The sequence below is a fragment of the Microtus ochrogaster genome, linkage group LG2 (genome assembly GCF_000317375.1).
Source record: "Microtus ochrogaster isolate Prairie Vole_2 linkage group LG2, MicOch1.0, whole genome shotgun sequence".
Classification (NCBI taxonomy): Eukaryota; Metazoa; Chordata; class Mammalia; order Rodentia; family Cricetidae; genus Microtus; species Microtus ochrogaster.
Window position 1 is genome coordinate 7,195,452 of NC_022028.1, and position 21,440 is coordinate 7,216,891.

The following is a 21,440-nucleotide window of genomic DNA, read 5'->3' on the forward strand; positions in this document are numbered from 1 at the left end:
CTGGAGCTCACCAAGTAACTAAGCTGACTGACCAGTGAGTTTTGGAGATCCATCTGTCTCTACCTCCCCAGCACTGAGATTACACACGTGCACCACCATGCCCACATGTGTCTTGGAGATCAGGCGCTCATGTTTACACGGCAAGCGTTGAGCATATTCCATCCTGGTCTTTCCTCTTTACCGAAGCTGCCCCTTGGTATGAAATGTACTGAGATCGCAGCTCAATTGCTCTGTGCTCCACCTACTTGGGTCTGATAATCCAGTGAAGTTCTAGAAATTCTAGTCACTTTTGTTTTTATCAGGGATGTGAACTTTTATTTGGAGTCAGTGCCAACAGAGAGTGGTACAGAGGGGTAAGGGCCAGACTCCGTCACCTTTACTGGTTCACAGTCCAGGGCCTAGAGGTGATTCTCAAGGACAAGTGTGACCTAAAAGACAGCAAGAAGGGACACTGGGAGCAGGGATTGGGCCCTGGTAGGGATACTTACGGAACCTGCCACAGAGGAGGTTGGGAGGAAATGCCTCAGACCGTCAGGAAAGGAGGATGATTCTTGTGAGAGATGAGCAAAAGCAATTGACAGCATTCAAACGCAGGGTAACCTATGACCTTCACCTTCCTGCCTCACATAAATGTACCTCATCCCATTTTGCAAGTTCCCTGGAGCTAATGTCACCCCATGTCACAGACTACAGGACGGAACTGTGGGAAAACAGATGGGCTTCCCCAGGGTGGTGCAGCTGGATGGTTTCCGAGCCTCTTCTGATTCCGGGCAGTGAAGCTCCACCCCTTGGCCAGATTCTCTTCTGTTATGGAGTATCACCAACTTTAGGCCTGTTGTACTTGAGAGCACTGGGTAACTTCTGTTCTAACCCTGAGCTGGTGGTGATCTTCAACACCATGCCAGCCTTCCAGAAAGCCTGACCCAGTGTGCACAACGATGGGCCCATTCATGGCCATATGCAATAGCAAATGCCAAGGTTGCCAGTATCCAGGGTTTCCTCCTCTACAAGGACAAACTGGTATTGTCCTTGGAACATCTGCCACTTGGATGGATTTTTGGGGCATTATTGTCTGCATTCCTTGCCAGTAGTTTGAGGCCGTTTCTCTTTGCTTCCACATCCCATGTGGATAAATGACTTGTATCCAATAATGAAGCCGAAAATATCATAGAGGTCATATTAGAGGCCATGAATATCACTTCTCTGTTGCTGAAACAGAACACCCAAGACTCAATGATTTATAGAAAGAAAGAGGTTTGTTTCCGCTAGTGATTCTGGAAGCTAGGAAGTCCAAGGACCTAATGTCAGCATCTGCTCAGTTCAGGTGTCACCCAGATGACGCAGGCAGCCAGGTGTGGGAGAGCTATTCTTTATTCCCAGGCTTTGGGAGACAGAGACAGGAGGATCTCTCTGAGTTTGAGCCAGCCTAGTCTACAGAGCAAGTTCCTGGCCTATATTCTTTCATATCTATAAAGTGAGACCCTGTCTTTAAAACAAAAACAAACCCAAAGAGGCTATGAGTTTGGGACATGTTGTGTAACAACCCACACTGTGGTAACTGATCTAAGTCTCATGGAAATGAGACCAGCATTAGTCCATTCATTGGTGCTCAGTCTTCATCACCCAAACCCTTCCCAACACTGCTGCACTGATCCAATGTGTAACTGTGCTATAGCACAGGCTATCTCAGGCACAACATAGAGGGATCAAGACTACACATTACCTATATCTTCCCCTTACCTACATGTCTGTCCTATCCCCCAACAAGGTGTCACAGCAGAGTAGATAGATAGATAGATAGATAGATAGATAGATAGATAGATAGATAGATGATAGATAGATGATTGATAGATAGATAGATAGATAGATAGATAGATAGATAGATAGATAGATAGATAGATAGATAGATAGATAGATACAGATGATAGATAGATAGATAGATAGATAGATAGATAGATAGATAGATAGATAGATAGATAGATAGATACAGATGATAGATAGATAGATGATAGATAGATAGATAGATAGATAGATAGATAGATAGATAGATAGATAGATATGATAGAGAGATATGATAGAGAGATAGACAGATAGACAGATAGACAGACAGTAGTTGTTTTCCTTGCACACATACTCACTTCTCTTTGTGGACATTCCCTGTTGTTCAATGTTGACTCTTCCCTGACTTTGAAAAAGGAATGTTTATGCTTTATTAACATTGGTATTCTCAGCTCCCAGTCGTACCTGGCACATAGTGGATACTCAATAAATATCAGATAGCTGAATGAATAAATAAATCGATACCTCAGATATTAGGCTGCCTAGAGATGGTGTCTTCAGCAGCAAATTGCTGTTTCTGTGGCTCTAGCCAGACGGAGTCAGATAGCAGTTAATTAATGTTTGCAGTAACAAAAGGACTTCCAGCATCACCATTAGAAATGATTTCATTAAGTTCATTTCTTTAATCCTTTCACAGTGTCATTTCAGGGACAAATTATAACTCAATTCCTGAGTTCCAGGTTATTTTTAATATAATATTTTTATTAATTCTTCAAGAATTTCATACAAAGTATTCTGATCATAATCACCCCCACTCCTCTTCATAACTCTGCCCAGACCCTTAAAGGAAACAGAGTCTCACCACCCCAGAGGCCAACAATTCATAGCCTCCTCGTCGTGGCTGGGTGTCCCTGAGCTTCTTTCCTCTCCTTTCTCTAATGTTGCCTGGCTTGGTCCTGTGAAGTCAGCTACAGCTCCTGTGAGCTTATGAGGGCAGAGGTGGAGTACTATCCAGAAGACACCTGTCACTCCATCCTTCCCACCTCTTACTCTTACAATCTTTCTACCTCCTTGCCCCCAATGATCCCCAAATTCTGGGAAAGGGGGGATGGATAGATATCCCTTGTGGCTAAGCACGCCACAGACATTGACTCTCTGCACTTTGATAGCTTTTAAGTTTCTCAATCAGCTACCGTCCACTGCACATACCCCAGGTTTTTGGGGGGCCTGTAGCACAGAATTTTCTCCCTTCTTCTTTGTTCATGGGGTCTTTACAGTCCCTATGAAATGAGGGCTTTCTGTGCTTCTGATCCAGAGGCAGTAACATGGGTTCTGACCTGGAAGTGAGTTAATGAGCTAACACTATCCATTTCTGTGTGTTTTATGATATCTGCTATTACCAATTTGAGAAGCAGTACAGGGTTCTGTTCTTTTCATAATGTAGTAGGAAAGAGAGGGAAAATAAAGTCACAAACCCAACAAAAACAGTGGACAGAAATGGCGAAGAGAGGGCCTGCCACCCAGCTAAACAGGAGGAGGGTCTGAGCAGATGCCAATTGCCAGCCCTGTGTTTTGCTCTCAGGAGGGCGCAGAAGGTCATGCTCATTGCCACTGAGAATGCCTGCAGGGAGAGAGGAAAACATTGTCTATTTCCTTCTCCCCTCCTGCTATTTTTAGCTCTGCTTAGCAAGATCAATTTTAGTTAACTGCAGAGGAGGGTTTTAAATGGTACTTCAGTTTCAAGTTGCCCATGTCGGCTATATTTAGATTCCCCCCCCCCCAAATTCTACTCTATCAAAACATGTCATAGTAAAGAATCTCTGCTGTGGTGGCTGCTTAGCACCCCGTTTCCCTCAAGTGGAAAGTATCTGCCACTAATTAATGTAACTCACAAGGAAGACATATCTATTCCAAGCTCTGATTCAGTGGAAAGGACATATTCTTTCTCAAATATATATGAGCACCTATATTTGGGGTGTGTGACGTGAAGATTCTCTGCACATTTCAAGATGGCTATACTATGATCAAAGGCATGAACCGCACCCGCAGCAGCCAGCTCCCCCGTTTCCAGTCAGCATGGTCTCCGACCATGGCTCCACACACAGGGAATCTGCAGCGCTCACCCTCCAACAGGTGTCCATCAGCTTCTGTGTCCTCTCCAGGAGTTTACCCTGAAGGGCTACACATGTAAAGGAGCCCTTTCTTCTCCACATGCTCCCTGGGTGTTATCTTCAGTCCTGCGAGTGGCAACATAAAACCCTCCTAGACTTATTCCATCTGCACTTCCTCCTCCATCTTTGTACCATAAAATTGGGCCCTCAGTCCATGGATACGTCCTGTGAAGTTCCCTGGGTCCTATGGGTCTCGGGAGGGACCTAAGATGAATGGCCACCACGATTCAGCATGAAGGAGAACCCTCTGGAAGAGGTAGACAGCTCCTGTGATAAATTCCCTGGGAATTCTTCTTCTTTTTGTTCTTTCACCATCTTCAGAAATGGGACAGGCAGGGAGAATGCTCGCCATCTAGGTGAGTGGCGGTTTCCTATCACAAGTTGCTATTATACCTACCTCTGCTGGGAAGTCACTCGGCACCACTTGGTCCTTTCACCGTTGCACAGTAACGGTGACACAGTGGTACCCAGCCTGAACTGGAGCACTCTTCTCTTCTCCAGGGCTAACCAACATTAAACATAAACTTGTGTAAACATCAAGGAATCAGAGAAACCCTGTAGAAACAACTGGAATTCTCTGAAATGCTTCTGTAATTCCTGTCCTCCCAACCATTCCTTAAAAGTGTGTTCTTTCCCTACTCTTGCGTTATCTTGTGAATCAGACAGTGAGATGGCTCAGCAAATAGAAGCCTTTGCTACCAAGCCCGATGACCCGAGTTCAATCCCCAGGTCCATGGTGAAAGGAGAGAACTGACCTCTGGAAGCTGTCCTCCGATGCATGCACATCTACATATATACACAAAATAAATGCATGAATGTTTAAAAAGACATTTTAAACCTTATAAATAGGCAGCTCCTCAATAACTGTGACCTTTAAGTGCTCAGTGCCCTCTCCTCAGAGTGCCTAGTCTCTTTCAGCTATAAAGAGTTATCTACCATGAAGTTAGACCCTCCTCTTGCTTTGAGATAATGGCAAAAACTCAAGGTATGAGTTTGACTCTAGATTTTATCTTCTGTGTTCTCTATGACCTGAAGCAAGTTCTTTATCCTCCTGCCCCATTCGTCATGATGTCACAACGCTGTATTGTAAGTATTAGTCTTTAAAAGTGGCTTACACAGAGACTCAGCCCTGGTCTGGAATGGAGTAAGTGCTCAATAGCAGAGCTATTACTGAGTTTAAGGAGGAAGCCAGCTTTCTGTGAGCTACAGTAAGCGAAGCAGATTCCTGCTCTAAACAGGGTTTCAGCAAGAGTGAGAAAGCTGGAACAAAAGTCACACTGTAGAGAAACATTCATGGGTGGGTCTGTGACCACAGATTCAGTAGGAAGGGACCCAGGCACAGGTGTGAGAATACACACGACTTACAGGAAGCTTTGGGTACAACCCAAAGGGAGTCAGCACTGATCAAGGAGGAGACCCAGATGTTCTCAGAATGAGAGGAGAAGCAAGATACTGTTGATCATTTGGCGTCTCCTCTTCTTCCTCTATCATCATCATCATCATCATCATCATCATCATCATCATCACCATCATTATCATCAATCATCATCATCTTTTCTAAAGAACCCCAGGGCTGCTTCAAATACTGGAAGAGTACCAGAGGGGGTCAGAGAACATGCACCATTCTTTAACCAGGATAAACTAGCTGTCCCATCAGCCATCTACCAAATAATGACACATAGACTTGTTATTAATTATGAAAGCTCATCTTTAGCTTAGGCTTATCCCAGTAGCTCTTATAACTTAAATCACCCATTTATATTAATCTTTGTTTTGTCTCCTGGCTTTTTACCTTATCTCCATATTGGCTATCCTGCTTCCTCCATGTGTCTCACTTCCCCTTAGCACCTAAATTAATCTTCTTTCTCTCTCTACCCAGAAGTTCCACCTATAGCTCCTACTTAGCTATTGATTATTCAGCTTTTTATTACACCAATCACAACAATACACCTTCACACAGTGTACAAACATCCACCAACATTTGCCCCTTTTGTCTAAATAAAAAGGAAAGGTTTTAACTCTACCAGAGGAAAATTATATACAATAAGAACGTTTCCAAGTAAGAAATATATTCACAATGTTTAGTCCATATATATTTGGCAATTTCAGAGACAGTACTGTGTTATCTATCCTATATTAGTGAGTTCAAGCTTTATACCTAAACCATTTTTAATCATAACTTTTATTTTCATCCAAAAAAAATATCTTTTTAGACCTCAAACCATTTTCTTGGATAAGAATTTTAGCTTTTACATCTCTTAACCTTATACACTTTATAACTCTTTTGTGAGTCTCTTTACTGAATTTGATAAGACAAACTGTACTATAACTATCTTATCTTCAACTCTGTCAGAAACCCAAGAAGGATATAATATTACTGATTAAATAGGAAGTGCAGATCAAGCAACTTCCAAAACTAAGAAATGGCAGAGACATCTGGCTGCCTGAACAATAACCCCAAGGTTCTCTAGAATGTTGGAGTATCCATCTTTGATCTCTAGGCCTAGAGTATCTGGAAGACTTTTCTGTGAAGCAAGAATTTTGAAGGACTGCCCTACCTTGTCTTAATGTTTGGCAGTTGTCTTCTTTTTGTGTCCTGCTTGTCCAATTTGAACAGGATACTATCAGAAGTCAAGGCAAGGGTAGTTTCTTTTCCCAGTGGCTAACTTTGGCACAAATAAAAACAAACTTCACATGGAGGCTTTTCAATGTGCATCATCTTTTCAAAGAAAATGGATGCTGTCAGAACCTGTCATGGACCTGTCATGAAAAGCCTTATGTTATTAAAAAATTTTAGATGCCTTATTCTGTAGGTCTCTGAAGCATTTGAAGGCCTCCTATATATCTAAAATATATGTCTGTTTAATATTGAGAACATACCTACATCATTACAAGTTTGGTTGACTATTAACCTACATTTCTTAATTATCCTAAACAGTTTGTAATAAAGCCTTTAGGGACTAGAAGTTTATATTATATTTTTAAATAGACTGTACAATACCTTAAACAACAATAGAAGCATATATACAGTATAGCAAAAATAACCTTAAATTTGCATCAATATATAAAAATCCATACCAATATAAACTATTTAAGACTGGTGGTTATTTAAAAGTAGACTCAATTCACCCTTTTATCCCATCGTTTCTATAGTATATCCCCCCTTTCTCTTTCTGAAAGAGATCCCTGAATCTAATTTCCTTTCTTCAGCTTTTTTCCTGACCATGACCAATAATAACTTGTAACTAACCCCCTAAATAATGACAGACATGCATAACCCACAGAATGATCAAAAAACACCTACCCCACTTGTTGGGAATAGAGTAGTCTTCTCTAGATTGTTTCCTATTGTTTGGAGGCAATGACATATTTATGGGACCATGAGAAAATTGAGATAATGATCAAGTCCTGCGAGAGCTATTTGTATTAGTTTTTATTTAGTCTCTGTGTGATGTGAAAGTGTAGAACTTCTCTGAAGTCTTGGCTGGATAGTTTGTGAGTATAGACCATCTCAACGAGAAGCTTTGCTGTTGCTCTAGATGCATAGTTTTAAGGAAACTGTAACAGAGGCATTCTAAGATGCTGGATCACCTGGACTCCTTGTCTTCATTAGAGTTGATCCTTTTTTTTCTGAAAACACATAAACTTTTAAAGGCAACATACATATCAGCATTAACACAAATATGAAATGTACAGTATGTACAAGTCAGCTAAAGATTATTTTTTTATTCTATGTTTGAGCAAGCAAAAGGCATCTGTGAGCTTACAAGATATTTGGACCATATAACCAAACCTCTATCCATGTCATATGAAAAGATGGCATATAATAATAAGTCATGTAGATTCTGTAGCCAACAGATTTATCATATTTCATCCAGTCTCAGAGCTGTTCCCTTGTTGAGGGATCGGCATATACATCACCTGTACTGAGGTCTTTCTTGGCTTTTTACCTCATGTCTCAAGCCAATATCCTTAGGAGGTCTTCCCCAATTAAATCTGATCTTTATTAATTTTGAAGAGAACCATAACTTTTTGTTTCCTGTGGAAACAAAGGCACAACCTCTCCCCAACACAATGTATTTTTCTGACTTCCATTTTGAAGTTAAGACACTCTTAAAATCTACAGGTTGGTTTAATTTAGTTTTCATACTCCAGTGTCTCTCAGCAGCTGTTGTTTTTGTATATTAGCATTTTAAAAGTTCAGAGTCAACAAAGTAATATACAGGATTCAGATGCTTGTGTATTTTCCATCCTTATGTGGCTTATTCTTGCTAAATTACTTTACTCTTTCTTTAAAGACTTTACTATTATTATTATTAAACTATTTACTTTTTCTATGACTGTCTATACCCAGTTTATTTTTCTTTATGTAGTACCTAAGTACTTTTTTAAAACACACTGTAACCAGTTCACCTATTCAGAAGTTTTGTTACCCTAGACCGTGTGTGTGTGTGTGTGTGTGCGTGTGCGTGTGCGTGTGCGTGTGCGTGCATGTGTGTATGTGTGTATCTGCAGCCTCCTCTGACTGTGTAGGCCAAACCTTAAACTGCTAGGCTTTAACCTCAGTGTGGCTCTGCTTAGCTTATGGCATACTTATTTTTGGCTCTGTCCTTCTCCGTTTCCTGAGAGCTGAATTTCATGTTGATGGGTACTGCCCAGGACCAGGAACCATATCCCCCAACCCAACTCTGGGAATTTTCTATGTATTCATAAAGCAGGAGTTTGTACCCAGTGCAGGCTACTTAAGTGCTCAGCTATACAGAAGAGCCTTTTAAAAGAGTCAAACCTGCCCAAGAGACTGCTCTTTCAGGCCCTACATGGATATTTGAGGTCCATGTTGGATGCCACAGGAGTTTGTTGGTCTTCTATCCTACTACAGTGGTTCCCAGATGCCTCAGGTGTATACTGGACTTTACACGGGTAATTATTAACAGCTCAGTGGCCTCTGTAAATCGATCGTGTATTTATTGAGCATTAACTAGTAGATATCCACTCAGTCCACATTCTGACGTCAGTAATGTGGAGAACAAAATATCACCAGAGGGGCTAGAGAGATGGCTCAGTGGGTAAGAGCCCTTGCTCTTAAAGCATGAGGAATTCAGCTCAAATCTCCAACTGTAACTGGGTCAGTACCGAGAAGGTAGAGATGGGCAGATCTTGCGAGCTTGGTGACTGGCTAGCTTTTCTGAAGCTGCCTAGCTTCTGGTTCCATGAGAGACTCTATATTAAGACAATAACAAAGGGAATGATGGAAAAACAACACACACACATCATACACACACACACTCACACTCTCACACACACAGTATGCAACTATCACTTGAATGGGATAATTATGGATAACACAAAAGATAATACATTTAAGTATTAGAATTGAGTGTTTCTGACCACCTCAAAAAAAAAATCCAAGATCTCATTAAAATAACAACGTGCAGTTTTCTGTCCCTTAGACATAGAGGTGTAGATAGGGAGAGAGAGAGGAGAAAGATTTACCAGTGACAATTCAGAAAATGGAAAGTGTTGACGGGGGGGAAAGAATGGGTCTGTCTTCAGGACCAGGTTTCATGATGCACAGCTACACACTCGTCTTCGGGACCCAGCCTGGGCTTTGCCTTTTAGGTTTCTTTGAGAACCACTGAGTCAAAACCCTTCGCGGTTGCTTCACTGCTTGATTTGTTTAAATGCTATATGATTAGTTCATCATACTGGAAACCAGAGATTATTTGAGCAACACTGGCCACAGTTACATTCTCCCAAGTAATTAATACCGGGCGTCTTGGGAGAGCTTTATACAGTCGGCATGAATTTACTGCACTTCATCCAAGGAACATAGGCACTAAATCCCCTGGCACTGATGAGTCTCGGAACTGCTATACAACTTCCTCTGAGTCACATTATTAGCATGTGACAAGGCAGCATCCCCATCTGTTTTAGGAAGATTTAGTTGCTGTGGTGAGAAAAGCAACAGGAAGTGCTCCAGGTGGTGGGAAGTGCATCCCTGCTGGGGTCTTTGCCTCGCAGAGGTTGGCAGGAACACGTGTGGAAATGCTACAGAGTCGTGTTGAGGAAGACCCTGGGACTGTCCACTTGTGGTGGTTGATGGGACAGGTGCCCCACTTAAGGATTTTCACTTAGAAGCCTGGAGGACTGGCTTGAGGCTTGAGGACACACGCACACACGCAAGCATGTACACACACACACACATGCAGTAGAAAGGAAACAGAGACAAGGCAAAGACAGAGTCCATGTTATATCTAACATGTGAGCAAGGAAAGGAGTGGGTGCTTTATAGAATAGTCGACCAGGGTGAGACCAGCCTGGAAATACACTCCTCCTACAAGGGGATCAGTGCTCAGGAGGAGAAATCCTCCAGAAGAGCAGAAGGTGTAGCGGAACAAGACTCCTACACTGTTAGACTTTGCTATATTTAAAAGCCCCTGGGGCAGGGATTCTATCTATTCCCCTTCATGACACACGACGAGGACTAGTCCCCAAAGCCTGAAGTCTCAGGAAGGTTTCTTTTTCCCCTTGCTGGAAAGGATTTTTCCTTTCTACATATTAAAATCTACACAGTCTTCTTGACCTTGCTTTAATACATACGCGTGCAGCTCTGCACCATCTCCAGGCCCACGTGCCTCTACAAGAAACCAGTGTTTACAAACTCTATAACCAGTGGAGGGGCTCGGTCGCTGCCCAGAGTCAAAGGTGGTATGATGGGGGCTTCCTGTGTCATTTAGACTGGAAGACACAGCATCCCTAGAGGACTTGCTTACCAGTGACTGGAAGCATCTTGCCTGCAACACAGTCCTTTCCTTCAAATGTAGGAACTGGGACATTGTCACCAACCTGGCTCCACCTGCTCAAGAAGGGAGAGGACAGAATTTGGAATCTAATTTGAATAGCAGGCAAGCCTTGGTCAGTGTCCGTGGCCTGAGTGGACATTTGAGTCTTGCCCACAGTAGATTGTTTTTTATGTCTCAGCAGAGGTCAAGGGAAAACCCTCGCTGGTGCAGTTTTGATTGCTTTTGGTCCCGGCCTCCTTTCTGCACAAAGGGGACAGGACGAGCTAATGCAGACAAAGGAAGGCGTATGGGACAGATGAATGCTTTCCTTGTCCCATCAAAGAAACTGGTCTGAATGTCCTGTCCTCACTCTACCACGGTAAGATTGTCCCCACCCTGGGCAGATAAAGCTTGACATGCACTTTGTCCCCAGCTAAGCCCAGTTGTTCCCTTTGCATGGTGACAGCATTGACGTCAACCCTCACAGTGGAAGAATTAACTGAAGCCCAAAGGGGAAGAGAAGCCAAAAAAAGAAAAATTCAATCCAGTAAGGCCAAAGCCATTTCTTTTATTTCGTAGGCAGTCAGCAGATGTTAAGCTTTGCGGGATTTTGATAGTAGCAAACTTTCCCAAAATAGCACAATGAGATGTCAGCCTTAGCGGAACCACAGCCAGAATGCATCGCTTGCATAGTGCAGTCTGATTTGATAAACGTAACTGAAGATGCACTGTACCCCACACTCAGAGGCTACATCACTACAACCCACTGCTACCGTCCCATTAGGGGCCCCACTTCCTCCACTCCAGAGGTGCCAGCACGGCACAAGGAGGAGGGCCTGGAAGGAGCGGTCCTTATCTTAACCAAGGCAGGGAGAAGATGTGATAAAAGCTAGTTTTGCTCAGTGTGTTTCATTGCAATTGAGGGGGGAGCAAAGGAGGAGAGAAAGGGAAGAAGAGAGAGGCGGAATAGGGGAAGGACATGCAAAAGATAGAAGAAGGAAAGGGAAGGTGTAAGGAAGATTGGGAGGAAGGAAGGAGAGAGGGAGGGAAAAGGGAAAATAGAGGAAAGGGACAAAAGGAAAAGTATTCTCATTCATGGTAGAGTATTCTAGAAATACCAGCACTTCAGAGACTGGGACAGAAGGATCACAAGTTTAAGGCCTGGGTTACATAGTGAGTTCAAGACCACCCTGGGTTATGTAGTGAGTTCAAGGCCAGCCTGGGTTACATAGTGAGTTCCAGGTCAGCCTGAGTTACACAGTGAGTTCCAGGCCAGCCTGGGTTACGTAGTGAGTTCCAGGCTAGCCTGGGTTTCACAGTGAGTTCCAAGCTAGCCTGGGTTACATAGTGAGTTCCAGGCCAGCCTAGGTTGTATGGTAAGTTTAAGACCACCCTGGGTTACATAGCGAGTTCAAGGCCATCCTGGGTTACAGAAAGTCATCTTGTTTCCAGCAAGGGTAACTTTCTTGCCAAAAATGAGGAAAGGGTCTGTGTTCATGCTGGCCTGCATCACCCACCGCTGTCTGCCACATCAGCTTAGGCACCACAACCTTCACGTTCACACGGATATTGCAGATCCTTTCTGTGGTCTCACACAAACACATACACACATGCACATGCATGCACACACGCGCTCCACCGCTGCACTCTCAAGAAGCAGAGCAGCACACAGGACCACCGTGGTTCTTAGGGGTTCCTTGTATGGGCTTTTTGTAGTGTGACAACCCAAAAGAAATCCTTTCTGCTAAAAAAAACTTTTGTCTCATTGGAGGGTTCAGGAATCACTTGCTTCTGTCTCTCTTGAAGAATACCAAGAAATACATGGGGCTATGAGGTGCACATGCGCATGTGCACATACACACACACACACACACACACACACACACACACACCTCCACTAGATCAGAACCAGCAGCGTTGCTGCCCCCTGCTGGTGTGCATTTATTATCTAAGAACCAGCAGTGCCCAGAGATGCCACTAAGCTGCCCTGACCCAGCTCCTGAACCCCTCAGATAAAGCTGGTTTCAAGAGCCCCCTCCCCACCTTAGCAGTACCCAAACAACTTCTACCTTAGAGCTTTGATTTTCTTTTGTCTTACATTGCTTACTCTCATCGTGAGAAACCCCTTTCATTACAATTCATTTTACCCATCATGAAAAGGACCACAACAACAAGCCTACAGTGATTTCAAAGGGGGTTAAACCCTTGCTTGGTTAATGCTTGTTCTCCATCCCAGCTCACTACATAGCAGCAACGCCAAAGAGAGGCATCATGCTACTCATCCACATCAGCTGACTCAGATGGGGATGTAATACTGGATGCAGTCCTATCTTCCTGCAATCTCAGCACATCTGACTCCGAGTCTTCATGCACTGCAGAACAGTGGTTCTACCTGCTTATAGCCCTTTAGCTTCCACAGCTCTCAGGGTCATAATCCTCTGTTTTCCTGACCATCCATCGTCATGACTTGAGAAAGTTCCTGCTGACACAGTGGGATGCTGATGGCCAGTGTCTGGTAAAGAGTTCCCTGACCCTCAGGCTGAGGAAACAGTTCAGTGAGTGAAGTACTGTCCATGCAAGTGTAAGGACCTGAGCTTGGATCCCTCCAGCCCACAGAAAGCCCTGATATGTGTCCATAGTCCCAGTGTTCCTATGTCAAGATGGAAGCTAAAAACAGGGCATAACAAGCAGGTATGGCCCAGCTAGCCTGGTATACCTAACAGCAAATAGACCCTCCTGGATGCCAACTAAGCAAGGACTAATGCCCAAAGTTGACCTCTGACCTCCTCACCTGCTCCCACCAAAACACGCAAACATGCATACAAACACATACATGCAAATTTTAAAAAGAATAAAACTTTTCAGACCCAATAAAAAGCAAAGAGTGGCTCCACTTGGTTTCTAGGCTGTGGAACACCACAAAGCAAATGACTTTTGCAGGCAGATTTGTTGACAGACATCTCTGGAGGCTCTGAGATCAAGGTTTGCACAGGACCAAGATGCTAGAGAAGGGCCCATTCTTGGCTCCTCCCTAGCTTCGGGTCATTCCTTGGCTTTGGACATCAGAGATCCATTCTCCACACGGTAGTCTCTGTGTGAGTTTCCATGTCTCCCCAAACTTCTCCTTTTTTTGTAAGGCTGTGGACACAGCGACATCATTTTAACATTATCATCTGTAAAAATGTGGTCACAGGAACTAGAGGTTAGGACTTGGATGCCTTTGAGGGAGACAGTTCAACAAATAACAATGACTGAGGAGTATGGCCTTCCTCCTCAGCACCACTCGGGAGAGCTTTGGTACCTCCTGCATCATCAGGGACCTCATCTTCGGTGTCAGCATCCTTGCACGCTTTCTGTTCCATGATTGCTGCTTACTGTCATGTGCACAGTGGCACAAATGACTGACACCCTGCACCCTGTCATGGGGACAGACAGGACTTGCTCTAGTCATCAAGTAGAGGCTCTTTCCATGCAGACCTAGGACAGCAGGCAAGATTCCTGAATGGGTTGGTATTCCGTGATGGATGGAGGGCACGTTTCAGGAGGTGTCAGAGGGAGGTGAGACATTACTGAGTATTGCAGCCAGCAAGGTGGCGGAGGAATGTGAGCTTCATGTTCAGGAGGTAGCAGCTAAGTCGGTCACTCTGCTACTAGGGCAGGTGAAAGAGCATGGCCATGATTGGGAGGTAGCATGTAAGTCACTCTGACAAGGCACAAGGGGTGAGTTTGTGGGGGAAGACTAGTGAGTGATGACGTAGAATCTCCTGGACCAGTTCAAGGACATCAGGACTTGATCTAGTGAGACTTGGGGAGCCAGTAACCAAGTCTGGGAGGTACTATTGTCTGAAGTCATGAAGGATGGGAAGGAAGGGGTGAGGTCTCAAGGGAAGGTGGAGATATTAACAGTTGTGAAGTTACAGCGTAGACTCACCTCCTCTTGCTCTCGTACCTGAAGGTTTTGTTGATTCTATGCTGTTAAGGCACAAATATTGTTTGACAGCAATGGGGAGAACCATGAGAGATGCTCAGGAAACACCTGCTGAGGTGAAGTAAAGATAGATTTGGGAGTGATTTGATTGTAAAACAGGGACTGGAAAGATGGCTCAGTTGCTAACATGCCTACAACACTTGATAAGCATGAGGACCCAAGTCAATTCTCAGAACCCACATACAATTGGCTGGCCATTTACAAACAAGGAACTGCAGGGGCTAGGGCTTGCTGGCCAACTAAGCCATGCCAATGAGAGACCCCATTTCAACGCAGCCACAGCAGCAACAATAGCAAAAGGTAGATCTACCTGAGGAATAGCATTTAAGACTGTCCTATGGCTTCACATGTTCACCCACACATATGCATCTGTGTGCCCACATACCTCCAATACACACACACACACACACACACACACACACACACACACACACACAATGAGACTCTTGGAGTTAGGACCTTAATGATGGTCTGCTAGTAACCACTGCAGACTCTGGACAAGCAATGTTCTATTCTTACTGTACCTCGGAGCAGTTGTGGTTGTGAGTATTATGTGTCTGGAGGAGAATTTAAAGACTAGCTTCTCCGAAAAGTGTCTGACTCAAGATTACTCAGCTCTTAGCAGCATGACCGGGGATCAAACAGTAACAGATATGACTAACTGGCTGTTACCCAGCTCCTCATCACTGTGACAAAGCTCCTGAACTAATCAGTCCACAAAATTAGCTTTAACTTGTGGTTTCAGAACTTCTGGCCCTGTGGAGCACAGTTCCTAAGGAGGGAGTCATGGTGGAGAAGGCTGACTCACCTCTTGGAGGTCAAGAACCAAAAAGAAAGAGGCAGGAGAAGCCAGGGGTTCCATCAACTCTTTCTGTGAGGCTCCAACTCATACCATTACCAAGAGCACTGCAAGCCAAGCCTTTGGAGCATACCGAAGAGCCAAAGTATTGTATTGCCAAATGCATTTAGTCCTCACACTCTGACAAAATGGAAGTACCATTTTGAAATTTACAGTCAAGCTTGCTGTGACCGAGAAAGGTTAAGTGGCTTATTCGGTGTTGGATGGCTAATAGTGGACAGATGGCAGCTGGGTATTTGATAGATGATAGACAGGACACAGTGACTGATAGGCCCTCATTCCATCCACGGCCAGATCACAGGCTTTCCAACACACCTAAAAATGTCCGCCCTACTTCCTTTGCAAACCTGGCCAAGACAGCTTTTAGGAATGAATCCTTCCCTTGCCTGGGTATGGTAGTGCATGTCTTTCATCCCAGCGCTCAGGAGGCCAAGTCATGCTGATCTCTGTGAATCTGAGGCCAGCATGGTCTACAGAGTGAGTTCCAGGACAGCTAGGGCTATCTGGCTATATGAGACCCCGTCTCAGAAACAACAACAAAGCAAAGCAAACAAATAACAACAACATCAAAAAACAAACCCCAGCAACCAACCCAAAAGAATCCTCCCCTCTTCCTCACCTGATGTCTTGCTTTTCAGGAGAGAAGTACGAACTGCACGCGGGGACTGAGTCCACACCAAGTGTCGTGGTGCATGTGTGTGACAGCGACATGGAGGAAGAAGAGGATCCAAAGACTTCCCCAAAGCCAAAAATCATCCAAACCCGGCGTCCCGGCCTGCCGCCCTCCATGTCCAACTGAGCACGTCCATGATGACACGCATCTCCTCTCATCATGCTTCCCCTGTTGTTTGTCCGAAACATGAATTGCCTTTAAGTCCCTGGGTGTTTGGTTGTTTGCGAGTCCTTCCTTGTAATTAAGCCTCTCGGACAAAAGGGCTAGGAAAAGGTGACATGCCTCCCAATCGACTCACACCCATTAACTATAATCTATTACTTAGAAAGTTATAGAAAAAAGGTAGTATTTTCTTATTAAACAATCAGTACAGCCTATATCTCTGTTCTCTCATGTTGATCCAAGCCATTGACATCAGTAACAAATAGCAATTATGTTGTTTGTGAGCCGCTCCAGTCGTGTGGTCTGTGTGTGAGTGTGAGTGTGTGTGTGTGAGTGTGTGTGTGTGGTGTTGTGGTTTTTTTCCCTGGCCACTTATATAGGACCATAAGTAAACTTGATTTTGACTGCATGGGATCCCCTATCTGGTCTCACCCAGTCCTCTGCATCCCGACATTCCCAGGACATGCACGGTCACCAGCATTTATTTTGATGACTTGAGGGTACACCCCACCGCACGGAATCCCAGCCGTGTCCTGTATAGACAAGGAGTGTCCCCAGCACCATCCAGCTCAACAAGCCTGGGAATCATTTTCAGTTTGAGTCAATACATCATATATAGCTCTGTCTGAAGGCAAAATTGAGCTTGGCCCCAAAGATATTCCTCAGTAGATTCTGAACCCCACTACCATATAGCACTCCCCAGTGTCACTGGGGAGGCTTGTCCAGGTCACAGAGACCGATTTCAGACAAACCTATTTATTATAAAAGTCTCACGGTGCCTGAATGACTGACCCCCCCCCCGCCTTTGTATATTTGTACAGATGTTTGGGCTGTGCGGTTAAGATCTGGATGTTTTTGATTTAGTGATTGTTCGACCATTAGCTGCTTAACGACATCATACCTGCGTTGCTTCTGAATGCATTCTGATGCTATTGTAGATAATCTGATCCTATAACACACTCTTACGGTTAACGCGGAGTTGTAAAAGGATACAGCAATGTCTCGTGTCAATATATAACCGGCTAGCCAACCTCTTTGTTGTCAAGATCATCCGTTTTTAAACAAAGATCCAAGTGTCTGCTATAGGCAGCTTGGATGATGCTAACACCCGAGAGCGTAGACACAGCTGAGCATCTCAGAACACAAGAGGATGATGGATAAAAGGATGGCGGCCCCACTCAGTCAGAGCCGTGTGCTCCAAAGTTCTTTGTTTTTGTTACGTGTGACTTTTGTATTTCTCTAGCCCAAAGTGCATTACAGAGGATACACCTACAGAACCATACTGTCCGCTCCATGTGTCAAGACTCATCAATTCCTGTTCATTAACAAGTAATTCTGGATGCAAATACAATGAACCACAGAACGGGCTAGTACTTTCATGGCCTAAGCCTCAGAAAAAACACACAAGAACACTAACACAGCCACCCGATGGAGGGATGATTGTGGTTTTTTGACTAAGGTGTATGCTAGTTTCGACAGAGACTTCAAACCTAGACTGCTCACTCAGAAAATTAAAGTCCGCTCTACTGTGAATATAGCAATATAGTACTGGACACAGTGCAGTACGGTTGAGACTGAGGACAGCGTTGCTTGTGGAATCCCGAGTTTCCATGCGGAAAAATAAGTCTCCTCTTCAAAATCAGGTCCCAGGAGAGTACAATAAGCAAATGATTTGACTTTCTTTGTTGTGGAGGGGTTTTGGTTTTTCATTAACCAACGGAAAGACTAAAATAGCGGAGAGATGGTGCCCTCTAGTGGCGGAAACATTGGACTCAGCTGTGCAGATGGATTGATTACAAGTCAGCTAACCGCCTAGGGTTGACTTTCCAATCCACATTAATATTCAGGATGTAGGTTCTGGGGGCGGGGGGGATTCTAAATGCGTGAAAGCCTTGGAAATAATTTGTGTTTCCAAATAGTGGTAGCGGAAGTTTCCAGTTTAGCAAAAGTTGACGTGACTATGTTGTGCAGGCGTTCTCAATGAACGAGGTCTTAGCAAACTGTATTTGCCATGTGTAGATGTTAACCTGCTGCACACCAAGGGATTCTCTTGCTAGGTTGAGCGTGGGAGCGGGGAAGGGTTAGCTTTCCCCGGGAGAAACGGGAAAGCTGTGGGATCTCCCGGCACTGTGAAAGTCGCAATCGCCTAAACACTTCCATGACGCACATTATGCAAACCTCTTGGGCACTCTTTTAAGTTCGAAACGTTTTCAATGGAGGGGAAGGGGAAGGTTCCCACCAACTGAATCATTTGTGCACGTGTACAGCTCAAAGAGCTTAGAGTTCAAATATATCTGGTGAATGAATGGCTGTGTGGTGTCATTTCTGAGTTGCCTGCCTGAGTTGCATGTACCTGAGGTGGGGGTGGGAGTCGGGGCCGAGGAGAAGTGCCACCTACCTTAAAGGTTTCCTAAGAGGTTACCAATGTGTGTCACTAACCCCAGTGGCAATCTTCCGGAATAAACTGGGAAGGAAGCTGGGTAACCGCCATCTCTTGGAGGAGGAGTTATTTGATCCAGACCTGGCAAGATGGGTTCGGTTCCGATAAGGGCGCTGAAAAGATTGTTTTACTGTCGAGTTCAGCCGTATTGATTCCCAGAGCCATTTTTCGAATGTGCTAAGAGCAATTAATATCTTCCCGCTATGCTCTTTAAAAACACCTGAAAGAAAGCCCCCACCTAAAAGAGAAACCTTAAACATGATAAAAGAATACTAAATCTAAAAGATTACTAGAAGAATACTAAATCTAAAAGATTGACTTACTAGTTGCCATTTAAGTCGAGCTTCCATCCACCAAGTAACACAAATACGAGGAAAATCAAAACAAAAATTCCATACTGGGAGAGCATAGTTGATACCCATGGAGTTAGTTAGCTCAGGGCCAAGCTCTAGAGCGGTGGCTCTCAACCTTCCCACTGCCGCGACCCTTTAATACAGTTCCTCATGTTGTGGTGGCCCCCAACCTTAAAATTATTTTCATTGCTACTCCATAATTGTGATCTTCCACTGTTATGAATCATAACATAGATATCCATGTTTTCCAGTGGTCTTTTGTTGGGGGAGGGGTCCTGATCCACAGACTGAGGACCACTGCTCTGAAAGCTAGGAGGACAAAGCGGACAAAGCTTTCTCATGGATGACTCACCCACGTGGGGCAATGTGTCTCAGCTGCGTGCATGCCTTAACTAACGGAATGACCCCTAAACCGCAACAGGTGCTCACTGTTTGTCAGTCAAGGACAAACCCGACAGGTAAACACACCAGGTAAGAGTAGGGAGCGCTGGTCAGGCTACAGAGCAGAGAAGACAGCTCTCATCTGGGAACATTGTGCAGCAGCTACTAGCCCACGCGCATGTCTGTCTGGAGCTCTTCCGCTCTGAAACACATAGAGGAAAGTGCTCACATCAATTTAAAAAATGTTTACAATGGTGCCCAGAGCAGAGGAACCAGGCACCAGTAACAGGATGCAGCTCAAATGTCCTTCAACTGCAGAATGCATACATAAAAAACAACGCGTGTAACTGCATAAATGCATTTCAAAGTTACTGTTGGGCCTGTGTGTGTATCATGACAGAAGAGACATATTGGTCCAGTTAGAGAGTTGAGAATCATGGCAAAGGGCCAGGAAAACAGCTCAGCAGGCAAAAACACACAGTGAAAACCTAGATTTGGATCCTAGAACCCAAGCACAACCTGGGCACTGTGATGGTGGGTGTAGGAGAATTGCCTAGAAGCTTCCAGAATAGTTAGACTGTAGTACACAGCGCAGTGATAACAAGAGAGATCCCACCTCAAAAATAAGATGAAAGTCAGCAAAAGTCCTCTAACATCCAGAAGTGTGGTTCATGGACAAGAGCACACTCTCACAGAAAACTACATCCACATCATACACATCCAAAGAAATATGTTTAGAAATATATATATGAATTATGATCAGGGTTGCCTTTGGGAGGGTGTTGATGGAATAGGGACATGTGGGAGCTGTCCAGGGGCTGTATACATTATATGTCTTCATTTGAAAGTCCATACATAGAAGTTCTTTAACAAGTGATATACCAGCCGGGTGGTGGTGGCGCATGCCTTTAATCCCAGTACTCAGGAAGCAGGGGTAGTTGAATCTCTATGAGTTCAAGTCCCGCCTGGTCTACAAGAGCTAGTTCCAGAACAGGCACTAAAGCTACAGAAAAACCATATCTCTAAAAACAAAAACAAAAGAAAAAAAAGAAAGAAGTGATATACCAAGAAAGCTAGCTTCCATCAAAATAAAACCATCATGAGAATGAGAAGGGAGGAGCCACTAGCTGTAGAAGGGGGCTGAGGAGGTCTTCACACTGAAAGTGTCCCCAGGTCATCTCATGTACAAATAGCCATTTAAAACCAAGAGTATTTTTTTAAATAGGAAGTCCAGAAACGTAAGCACAGAGACACCATTCACCCAAGCAACACTTATACTCTCTAATGCTCGATTTTCAGTGGTGAATGAGGACTTTCTGTCCCCTTCATTTCAAAGAATTGAATCTTGTTTGGGAATGACACAACACATGCCCCAAATTCTGACCAGGCAGTACAGTGAAAAACACAAACACCTCACTGTGAGAACAGAAACTCAGAGCGGAGGGCCATGGCGGCAAGACTGTGAAGGCATGTGCCTTCATTTCCTTCCTGTTAAAAAATACCCCAACAAAAGACTCTTAGCAAGGAAGGGTTTCTGTGGGTTCACAGCCCAAGGCTGCAGTTTATCGCTGCAGGGGGATCACAGCAGCGGGATCTGGGGGCGACCAGTCATGTTGCACCAGCAGCAAGAAGCAGAGAGCAGAAGATAGCTGTGTTCAGCTAGCTTTCTCTTTTCTATCCAGTCCAGGACCCAAGCTTTCGGGAATGGTGTTGTCCATGTTTAGTTTGAACCCCTTCTCAGTTAACCTAAGCTTGGGTATAGCAGAGGCTAAAAGACCCTCATATGTGTACCTGGAGGCTGCTCTCCTAGGTGAGTCTAGATTCTCTCAAGCTGGCAACACTAATTATCACA

The 21,440-nt window shown here is 44.3% G+C and overlaps 1 protein-coding gene across 2 annotated transcripts in view; it reads left to right on the top strand.

The window, feature by feature from the left end:
• Rcan2 (regulator of calcineurin 2) overlaps window positions 1-18,716 on the top strand; it is a 233,312-nt gene extending 214,596 nt beyond the window's left edge. For both annotated transcript variants that reach the window (XM_005359806.3, XM_005359807.3), the window contains one exon: window positions 16,218-18,716. In XM_005359806.3, coding sequence (XP_005359863.1) covers window positions 16,218-16,378 — 161 coding nt within the window. In that variant the 3' untranslated portion in view covers window positions 16,379-18,716. The remainder of the gene's footprint in view (window positions 1-16,217) is intronic.
• Window positions 18,717-21,440: the final 2,724 nt, after the last annotated feature.